An 11482-nucleotide genomic window follows, 5' to 3' on the forward strand; every position below is an offset into this window, starting at 1 on the left:
TCCCCCAATGGAATTATAGGATTCAGTGTCATTCTTGAGAGGAGGTAATATCTGTAGAGGTTAGAGATTAGGAGCTACACAGAAGGTGATTATTTACTCTAGGGTATACTTCAGATTGTTGGTCATCAAATAAATAATGAAAAAAGAAAAACAGAAAAGAACCCTAGGACACAACCTTTACTCGAGTGATAAAGAGCTCTGCCGCTGCGTTCTCAAACTCCTTTGCGTCCATATTACCACCTAGGCCCCGTGTCTGCGCTCCAGCCATGGCCTGACCTAACTTGTATGGAGAGATCTTGGCACTGGCCTCAAGGTAGCGTATAGCCTTAACGTTTGGCTCCAGACAGGAATTAGCTTTACTATTAGCATTAACACAGCAGTTTGGCTCACAGCCTTGGGAAGTCTCCAGGGCTTCCTTCAAGGTCCCCAGCACGGCCAGGCCAAGCGCACAGGAGGCGGGCCCTTCGTCCGGGCAGCACACCTCAGCGTAAAGCCTCTGAGCCTGCCGGATGTAGTCTGAGAAAACTGCACATGTGAGCACACCGTGACGGAAGATATCATAAGGGACTGTCTCATGGTCTTGGCAATGGAGGCGTCGGAGGAGAGGGGCGGAGGTTGAAGCGGGGACTCCTCCTTCACTGCACAGGCACTGCAGAGTCTGTGTGTAAAGGCCTCCTCTCACTCCTCCTCCTCCTCCTCCTTCTGTTGGGCTGTTGGTGCAGGAGCCATCAGAGCCTTCCGGGACCTCACCTGGGCGTCTACGGGGCACGGTGAGGTTCAAAAGGTCGTAGGCCACACAGACGTTGTTGCTGAAGGCAGATCTGGGTTTAAAATGAGAAATGGGGTAAAGAAACATATATAAAAATATCTTAAAACCTGGGAAAATAATACAACTAGATATATCTAGAGATAAGAGAAAAATATATTCTTCTGTAATTTAGGTGAACTGACCATTTAATTTACACAATATCCACACACGATTGAGACAACAGTTTTGGTGGAACTTTCCAACATGTCCTTTATAAAGGGTTTAGAAGGAATAACTAAATGGTTGATGAATTGTTTACCCATGCTTTATAGATCCACTCATCAATAAAATCCCATTCTGGGGTTCGCCAGAGTGTGAAAAATCTTTCTGGCTGTTGAATCACTAATTCAAATAAAATAAATATTCATGGATAAAGGGTCAAGAGTTTCACTTTCTGTCAAGAGTTCTTCAAATAATCCATATAAACAGGTAAACTGTGAATAAATGAAATGTCTTTTAGATGCTCTGCAGTTTAAAGAAAGAGGTCAAACAATCCATTGCGGGGTAGTCGAAGAGACTAAAGAGATACAAAGACAAATGTCATACTGAAAGAGGATAAACATCAGCTACAACCTGGCAACCCTAATGCTCCTATGAAGGGCTTATAATTGCTCTATGAAATATAAACATTGTATCAACTATGAATAAGCAGTTAATTACAATATGTAAACCTTGTATGCAGTTTGTTATCAGTGTCATTGTTTGTAATAAATATACAGAATATTGTGCATTATAGAATTGCCACCATAATCACATAGGCCTGTAAATGTGAGCTACTCTGAACACCCACACATGCCTGGTCATAAACACATATTGATCAAACCTGTAGTTATATAGGCTACCTTAGTAATATCAGTGACACTAACGGAAGGCTTCAACAGAGTGACTGTAATCATTAAGTCTACCAGACATCTAGAGGTGCCAAGTACATTTATGACTGGCTGATTCATTTAAATGTCTCGCACAGTGAGAGGAAATGCCAGGGTTTGGTCATAGGCTATGGAAGAATAATATTTGGCTCATTAGAAAATGAATATTAAAATATTAAATCTCTGAAAGACCTCTGGGAGTGGTGCGCCAGCCTCAGGTGCCACAGCGCCCGGTTGAGATGCTGCTGCTCCTGCGCGCCTGCGCTCAGCGGTCCGTTGTTCAACTGATCCCCGTCGCCGCATCCAGCTGTGCCGGTGTCCGTCACCGAGGCGAGGTTGCAGAAGTGGTCGGCTAGGAACCCGATGGGGTCGTCGGATCTGGCCTCGATCATCTTCAGGATGGCCCCGCGGAGCAGCTCTCCCACTCCAGCCTGCGACAGGAACTCCTTGTCGCTATCCGATTTGGTGGCTTTGCCCTCGGGCATCCCTGGAGGAGTAGCCGCGGACCGGCGTTTCTCCTTCTCCGCCATTGCTGCTAATGACGTCCCGTGTCGCAGCAACGGCAGCGGAAGTGATTTATTACTGGTAGAGGGACAGGAAACGGAGCAGTTTGCATCTGTTAATGTTGGTTCGGTTGGTTCGCAATAAAACCTTAAGCAGTCCGATGTCTCACAAACATAGACTGCTGTCTGTTTACAACAGAGAGCCACAAAACAAAAGACCCGTCTAGAAAATCCCTCCGCTCTGTCGGTTGGTTGCTACGGACGCTGTGACGGGTGTGCGCGTCAAGTAGTCCGTCCAGTGCAGTGGCGTGCGTAGGGGATAATGGTCACCTTATGCACAGTGGCGGATCAAGGTGGCCCCTGGCCCCATGGCTGCTGTTTGTTTGCCCCCCAAAACACATCCCCCACACACGAGGGGCGGCTGTGGCTCAGTGCGTGAGGGGATCGACCTCCATTCGAGGGATTGGCGGTTCTATCCCCACCTCCCCCGGTCCACATGTCAAAATGTCCTTGGGCAGTGTGGATGGTTACATTAGATTAGATGGTATATAGGTGTCCACTGCCATCAGTGTGAATGTCTGTGTGAATGGGTGAATGTGACAAACACTGTGAAAGCGCCTTGAGTAGTCAGAAGACTCGAAAGGCGCCATATAAGTAGTCCATTTACCATTTACATACACATATTTACTTCGCAACCTTGAAAAATCCTGTTAATTTAGGAATTGTCTTTAGTAGATCTGGGTCCCCTAGTTCTTTCAGTTGTGATTTCCTTTCTGACATTTTGCCGCTATACTGTCTAGGAACAGTGAGTGATGTATCATTTGACAACAAAACTGACCTTATGAACCTGGCCACATGATGGCAGGTGATTGGGTAAATGTGTCCCATATCTGTCCAATCAGTGACTTAATTTTTTAAGAGCACCAAAGGGAGGCAAGTTTGTTTTTTCCCAGTGTAGTAAATTAGAAAAAAAGTAGTCTGGCCGATCTGGGGCCTGTGCATTAATCCACATCTGTTTATGCACATATTCTAATCTTTGTGTCTACAGTTTTTATTTACTAAAACACTACCCCAACACATTTTCAATTTAATTACAAAATTCAATTATTAAACCAGACACACACTGTGACACAACAATTTCTCATGAGCATGTTTTTGTTTAATATTGTAGGACACACTTACAAAATGTGAATTTTTAAAAATCATACACAACAAAAACATTAATAGATAGCTACAGAAGAGCAGTGACAGACACAAACACAAAATACAGTAAGTTAAGAAGATACCACCTCATTCATTAAACTACAACACTGCTTTACCAGTTGTTTTTTTCACTGCTGCACCGTCAGTATCACATCAATATCATATTTGACCTATTTCTAAGAACTGTATTGTATTTTACATATTCATTGCACGCGTTAAACTAGCTGAATAAAGATCCAACAAAAATGGCGTTTGCTTTTTAAAATCCACGGTTAATTCTGCATAAAAACAGTGAAATATACGATAACTAGTCTAGAGTTCAGTAACAGACAACTGCACATCTGATATGTAAATGTTTGAGCACTAAATACCTATGATTTTAAGTGCATCTCTGCAAAGACGTCAAACCAGTGTTGTGTTTTTTGCTATGATAGATCAATGTAGGCCTTTCAAGTTTACAATTGTATTAAGTTTCAGAGCCATCTTGAGCTGTAGTGTTATACTTGCAGTCATATTGCATGAGCAGCATTGTCGACATATGCATGGATGCCATTTGTTAGCGCTATATGGTTCCCGTTGGTGAGGGCAACTTTTTTCAAAGCAGCCACATTGCCGTTTGTGTAGGTGGGATGTGGCGGCAGAAAGTCTCTCTGCAGCTTGTGCTCCAGCAGCATGTGGTTCTGAGGGGGAAGGCCAAGGCATGCTCTGAAAAGGACAAGTTAGGCGATAGTTGTCAACTTTGTTACTAAATGAAAACCGAATTTGACTCCTAGATCCTAAAAGTCTTTAGAACTTGCAACTTGGTAATGCAATCTCAATAAAGAAACCAAAGCCTTGTCCCTACCTCATGACGTTTTCAATGCAAGCCCTCTGGCGGAAGAAGGAGTTGATGACCGGGGTCCCAGACGGGACCAGGGGGGCCTTGCAGAGAAAGGAGAGCAGTGCTAAGACACTGTGGAAGGACTGGAAGTCCTCGTCCCCCTGGGGCCGGACGGTCACACGCTGACAAAGCTCCGTCAGGATCACCAGGTCCAGGATGATTGGACTGGCTAACAGAGAGTCCTGTTGCATATAAAGAAAACTCAGGTGAGTATATCCCCAAAGCAATTTCAGTCAAAAGCAACTGGGCTTGGTTATTTGTCTAGGAAGACAGATGTACTGATGAAGCCTCTTGGATGAGAGGTGAAACGTCTTCCTAGACAAATAACCAAGTCCAGTTGCTTTTGACTGAAATGGCTTTGGGGATAACGATGACCTGGACAAATGAGAACATTCACAGGCTCAGGTGAGTATAATGGTGCAGTAGAGGGAGGGTGTAGAGTAAGGGAACACACATTCATCAATGCATAGAACTCAAACAACATAATATAGTTCCTTGAAAATGCAGGAATTGTATTTACCCCAAAGCAGTGTCTTTTTTTAATTCTACCAGAAGGAGTCGCCAAACCAAAACTTTTCAAATTTTTAAGTGCCGGCTACACTGATGCAGATAAAACGACACCGCATTGTTCCAGGTGTTTGGCTGTTGTTGGCGCAGGAGCCATCACTTAAGGTGTACTTTAGTTGTTTTAGTCAACTGTAAATTCCGTTTTTACTGGTGATTAACCTTCATCTGAAATCAACAAATGCATTAATCTATTTTTCTATGTTTGTACTTTAAGCCACTGATGTGTAGCATGTTATACTATTGCAGAAATGTTATTTAGACAGCATGTTTGTAGATAGATGCGACAATCTCGGGGGGTGAAACTAGTGCAGTTGATGTGTTTTTCAGCACGATAATAAGAATAGAGATTACTTTGTGTGTAGGACTGGTGGTGGAGCAAAGAAGGCCAGTGAAACATGAAATAACTGTGTCAATGACCTGAAGACGTCTCTTTTAAATGAGCTCCAAGACTTAAGAAGGATTAACAGTAAGCTCTGGCACTCCTGAGCCTCCTCCTCTACAACTCGACTGCTGTCAGATAAAGAAGAATAGCTCTGAATGTTGTGATTAGCAAGCAATTAACAGTTTGAACTCTCACATTGGAAATTGTTCTAACAGACTAGATTTGTCTCTTTCAGTTACACGTTTTACAGACATAGACTACCGACCTCACAGGTGTTGTGCAGTGAGATAGTGTTGGTCCCTCCCATCATTATTTCAGAGGTGTATTCATCCATGGCACGCTTGCTGTCTCCCACATAAGGCACATACTTAATCACCACCTGAAATACCAGAGAGAACTTTAATAAGACCGATCGGCGTCAACATCCATATGGAGCTCATTATCTTTCCGTGTCTGAGTCGCTCACGCAGTGATCAGGTTTTTCTCCGGGCTGGTACAATACGGGGTTTGAGTTGACCATGTCATCCACCACGTTGCTCTTGGAGATCTCTTTGGAGCGGAACTGCTGAGGAGCCGACAGGTTCAGCCCATCGTTGTTGCCGAGGTGATTGTAGCTGACAATGGCTTTCGGCTGTCGAGGGGGAGAGGAACTTATTAAAATGTCTTTGTTCAGAAACTACATGGTACTGTAAGTTTTGAATTGTCATCTTATTATCTGGTGGGACAATGACACTGTTGTTCTCTCCGAGGCTTCTTCATCTTTCTGTCTTTCTTGTCACCATTAAAAGAACCAAGGGTTTTAAGGACAGAGGGTGCTGTGATTTTGTGCTATATAAATAAAAATGATTGACTTAAATAGTTTAATATATTCTCATTTGATGCCTTCAATTGTAAAATACAGTATTTTTTGGGATTCAGTATCATTTCCTAATCCTAATCCAAGAGATGATAATTTATCTGTTAATGGATTCATTCTCAATTTAATTCTGGTCCCTAACAGGAAACATTCTCAAATTATGCACCCCCCAATTTTAGTGTTCTCACCTTTTCCTGTATATTATAACCATATATTAGATCTGATACTAATCTGATCTGATCTGGAAGGTCGCCGGTTTGAGTCCCTGTGTGGACCATGAATAGAGCGTGGACTGGTGGCTGGAGAGGTGCCAGTTCATCCCCGTAGTGGGAAATAAATTTAATAAAGGAATTCTTCCTCTTCTTCTTCTACTACTAACCAGATCTGAGTTGTGAACAAAATATTCTGTGTTTTGCCCTTAGTCTGAAGACGATAATATTCCTACAAAGCTATTTAAATGGCTAATGATAATATTATTATTATTATTATTATTATTATTATATATTATTTTGGGGGTGCTTCTTTACCTCAGCCTTGCTAACTGTCGGCTAGTTGGTTTGTGTACATAGCTGGACATTAGCCGTAACTAGGCAGGAGGCCGTAAACTGATGCAAACTGTGGTAAAAAAAAAAGTGCACTTTGCCATTTTCAGAATAATTTTGGAATATTAGTGTGCATGTTAGCATAGTCAGTGATCCCTCTTCCTTTTATCCGTGCATCCTCTTTCTCACCTTGATGCCTGAGCTGACCAGAAAGTCCACCAGCACTGACTTGATCTTGGTCTGACCGGATTTGAAGTCATCTCCTCCAATGAACACCCCTTTCTGCACAGCCAGCTCTATGGCTCCTGGTACAAAAGTGTTCTGTGGGGAGCCATTGATGTAGGCACAACCTTCAAGTATACTGGCCACTGCGAATAGAGTGGAGGGAGAAACCTCTGCTCCAGCCTAATGGATGTAGTAAAAAAAAGAAAAGAGAATGATTATTACTGAGTGCATCATCATATTACAGCTTGACTCACAGGACGAACATTTCCACTGAGACTTTTCTTCACATCATCTCTGTAGCACACTCTATTGTCAACGTCATGCCTATCTAAAAATGAGCTATTTGCTGAAGATCATAGGTCTGTGAAATAGACTATCATCGTTGCTGACAGAAGTACAAGCATGCTGAAGACAGGAGATCAAATATAAACTCACCCATGAGGGACAAATCATAATTTTCTCCCCCTGATCTGATATTAAAAGGAATTGCTGACTCATTATACAATTTCATCTACAAATCCACGGTGAAGTGTTAGGAGAGCTAATCTTCTCATCCTTTAAGCTTTATTAATCACTAAATGTGATGGAGGATTACTGTTTGGTCCTGGGCTTTAGGAGGAAATTAAAGCCGAATTTATGACTACCGGCCACCGTCAAAATTTAGGTTGGTTTTGAGGACAATCAAAGTTAATTACACTAGATCTCTACTGAAACTGACTTAAGGATTTGTGTCTTTAAAGCTTACTCTTAAGACTATTTTTTATGAACCTGGAGGTTTTCGAACCAGACTCCCTTAATGGCTCCGGCTCTCACCTGGATTGCAGCTAGCAGGTTCTCTGCGGTGTCATTGACCCCCGGTACGATATCACAGAAGCGCTCAGTGTTGGCGGTCCACAGAACAATGACTTTGTCCACACCACTCGAATGCTGGAAGTCCCTTATGTCAGCTCTGATCCGCTCCACCTGGAAGACCATTTAGTCTTTAAGTTTAGATTTAAAATGACAAGTAAAACAACAAAAACTTGAATAAAATAGAGGGAAAAGAGACTCAAGTCTTCTTAACTGTTGCCAGTCAATAGACCAAGCACTACCTGCTCCGCTATGCTCCCAGTGAGGACGTTGTCTGCCCGACTCCCTTGGTTTGCAGCAATGAATTCTGCGGTATAGATGGACGGTCTGGGTTTCATGCCGCTCATGTGTGGTCGCAGCAGCTCTTGTAATGACCAGTCCAAGACCTGCGCTCTCTCCATGGCGCTGCTAATATCCATTGAGGAGATATCCCAGCCTAAAACACATAAACCCACTTCAAGTAAAAAAAAAAAATGCAGAACTAAAAGGGCAGAGGCTGACCTTTTTGAGTCATCACTTTCATCTTATAATAGACTGCAGCGCCTCTATAAATAGCTCGCCTGTTAAAGCTCTCCCCTTACGAACTAATACGCTAGATTGCATTTGAGGACACCATACTGCAGAAGCACATCTCTGACCATCTTCACCTCATGGGGAGGATTTTCTATGAAGCTGTCCCGGGGTCAGATTTCCCCGCTGTTCAATTAACACTGTTCTTTTATAATGCACACACAAAACACTTCTTATTTGTTTCTGTATCAGAAGTTAGACCTTGAGCAGACTATCTGCATGTGTCCATACCGTCAAAAACTATATCATTAGGGTGCACCATGGGTAGAAGGTCACGGAGGGGCACGTTGACCTCGCCCTCTAGCCCTGATCCCAGACACGCAGTAGACGCCTGCAGGAGGGAGCCGAAGTAATTTGCTTTCTGAAGAATGTGGGAGAGAAAGAAGAGAAAAACACTGATTTAATTCCCTGGGTTTAAGGTTTATTACAAGTGTATTAAATCCTTCAAACCGGAGAAAAACGGCTGAAATGGAAACCACATGAACCGGCTCATAGTGATAACAATGTACAGTATGCCCTTATAAGGGGAAATCCCTAAGACCAGAGTCAGTTAAGCCCTTAACACTCTACTGAACATGCCAGCATAACCATCTTATAATGAGTCTCTACCATTGTATCAGAGGACACAGAGTGGGCTATATTTATGGTTTGCATTTCAGTAATCAGTGGAAATTAACCCGCAAAGTGAAGTGATTCGATTTTTTTTTTAATGTGAATTAACCATTTCAAATATGGCAACTTTCAAGTCTTCATGTTTTCACACACTATACTTTAATGAATAGAAACAAGCAACTGGTTCGCTATCTGTACGTGTACAGATGTGGTTGTGTCACTCCACTCACCTTCAGTCCAGTCTTGGTTCTCCAGGTGAGACCCAGCTTATTGGCCAGTACAGCTGCTGTGACTGTGGTCCCGTTGTTTCCTCCCCAGCCCACCAGCATCACACCCAGACGGGGCACGCGTCTCTCTGTGCGAAATGTCATCTCGGTGGTGCGGGGGGTCACCTGTTGCCCAGTATGGAGCAAGATTAGAAGCATACTATACAGAAGATACACACCGATGCACGTGTACACACAGAAATTTTCACTTACTGTGACTTTGTTCCCCGCTCTGTGCACTGATGTAGTCTGGTAGTTATACTGAGACACAATGTGTGTATCTGTGTACCTCACATTAGGGCTGTTGATATGAATGTTGACAGACATGGCTGCAGAGTCTGTAAAGAGAGAAACACAGATAACTTAGTCAACTGTATGTGGAAAATGCACTTTTTGTTCTTTCTCTACTTGATTGAACATTGTCCACATGTGATCAAATATGAAAAAGTAAACGTATTAAAAGTAGGTAACCAAACAATCAATGAACAATAACATCATAAAGTCGATAAAGCTTAATCAGGGGCTACAGAAAACCATTATTTAAAATAGCAGTGTGCCGTCACTCTACTTGTTTGTAATAAGGGTTAATGTAATAAGGTTTGGGAAGGACAGGGATAATCTTGCCATATGTAGGCCTATTTCAAATGTTACACAAAGGTTTATTATTACATGTAATTGTAGGCATAATTGCTTCAAAATGTCCAGCTTAGATATAAACACATGTATCTTTGTCCCTCCAAAATAAAACAAACATGAGGAGAAACTGCGAAAAAACATTCTGGCTCAGATCCAGAAAATTTGCATTTAAGATCCTTGTCATGTGGAGAGGACACCATACGTAATCATTTATAGTACAGTCTATGTGCATGCAAAGTAAAAAATATACGTGCGTCATAAAAAAAAAATGTGCGTAGTAAAAAAAAAAAAATAAAAAAAAATAAATACTATATGTGCGTAGCAAAAAATATAAAAAATTCTATATGTGCGTACTAAAAAAAACAGTACGATCTGTGCGTAGTAAAAAAAACAATACTATGTGCGTAGTAAAAAAAACAATACTATGTGCGTAGTAAAAAAAAACAATACTATGTGCGTAGTAAAAAAAAACAATACTATGTGCATAGTAAAAAAAAACAATACTATGTGCGTAGTAAAAAAAAACAATACTATGTGCGTAGTAAAAAAAAACAATACTATGTGCGTAGTAAAAAAAAACAATACTATGTGCGTAGTAAAAAAAACAATACTATGTGCGTAGTAAAAAAAAACAATACTATGTGCGTAGTAAAAAAAACAATACTATGTGCGTAGTAAAAAAAACAATACTATGTGCGTAGTAAAAAAAACAATACTATGTGCGTAGTAAAAAAAATAATACTATGTGCGTAGTAAAAAAAAAACAATACTATGTGCGTAGTAAAAAAAAACATACTATGTGCGTAGTAAAAAAAAACAATACTATGTGCGTAGTAAAAAAAAACAATACTATGTGCGTAGTAAAAAAAATATATATATATATATAAATAATACTATATGTAGGTAGTTAAAAAAAAATATATATATATAAATAATACTATATGTGCGTGGTAACAAAAAAAATATATATATAATACGATATGTGGTAGCAAAAATAAATAAATAAATAAATACTATATGTGCGTAGCAAAAAAAAAAAAAGTAATACTATATGTGCGTAGTGTACCGTTTCTTTTGTTATGGACTTATGCACGCGCTTTAAACCTATACCGACCTTGCACTAATTGCACATTTTTCCCGTTTCCTCAACACGTCACACCTAAGCTCGTGTACCAGCATGTCCGCTAAAGAGGGCAGAGATAAGTTGTCTCCAGCCTTTAATTCTTCCCTGACTGACATAACTGTAAGAGTTGAATTAGCAGCTCCTGTCAGACCGTGTTGTGCCATTTCTGTCAATAAAACCCGGAGAAACGGGTGTGTTCACAAATGAATGACCCGCTCATGTGGAACTAAACCCGGAAACACCCTCACCTGCTTTCCCTTGACGTGTAAAGACGAGGTCTAGTCTGTAAAGTGGCTTCGCCGTAAAGTAACCAGTCCCGCTGTGTCTTACTGACAATTCCTCGCCGGTCTATGTGGAAGTTTCCAGTCCTTTTCATATAAAAATACCGCCTAGTGCCAGTCCCCCGTTTGTGCGACTGCGCACATTTATACGTCCGCCCTCTTCCGACAGCGTGCGTGCCAATCACACTGCCCCGTCACGCCTCTTATGTAACTGTGGGGAAACGAGTCGACACTTCGAGAAAGACGCTCCAGACAGCTGTATGGTCATAATCATGGCAAAACCCCTCACAAACACACACACACACACACA

The 11482-nt window shown here is 41.6% G+C and overlaps 2 protein-coding genes across 2 annotated transcripts; both read right to left on the bottom strand.

Moving 5' to 3' along the window:
- Nucleotides 1–163: 163 nt before the first annotated feature.
- On the bottom strand, nt 164–2207 carry tpgs1 (tubulin polyglutamylase complex subunit 1; the record flags this gene model as incomplete). Its single annotated transcript, XM_083924984.1, has 2 exons — nt 164–821; nt 1870–2207. The coding sequence occupies 2 exons, from the start codon at nt 2205–2207 to the stop codon at nt 164–166; spliced, it is 996 nt and encodes a 331-aa protein (XP_083781110.1).
- A 1149-nt stretch (nt 2208–3356) lies between these two features.
- LOC310954438 (inositol-3-phosphate synthase 1-A-like) lies at nt 3357–11261 on the bottom strand. Its single transcript, XM_083923883.1, has 11 exons — nt 11140–11261; nt 9346–9470; nt 9097–9258; nt 8486–8615; nt 7927–8120; nt 7649–7798; nt 6800–7015; nt 5679–5843; nt 5478–5591; nt 4228–4445; nt 3357–4088 (listed from the first exon to the last, which is right to left on the bottom strand). Exons 2-11 carry the CDS (start codon nt 9457–9459, stop codon nt 3893–3895), a joined length of 1659 nt encoding a protein of 552 aa, XP_083780009.1. The 5' UTR covers nt 9460–9470; nt 11140–11261; the 3' UTR covers nt 3357–3892.
- Between the last annotated feature and the right edge of the window lie 221 nt (nt 11262–11482).

The sequence above is a fragment of the Echiichthys vipera genome (assembly GCF_963691815.1).
Source record: "Echiichthys vipera genome assembly, chromosome: 12".
Lineage (NCBI taxonomy): Eukaryota > Metazoa > Chordata > Actinopteri > Perciformes > Trachinidae > Echiichthys > Echiichthys vipera.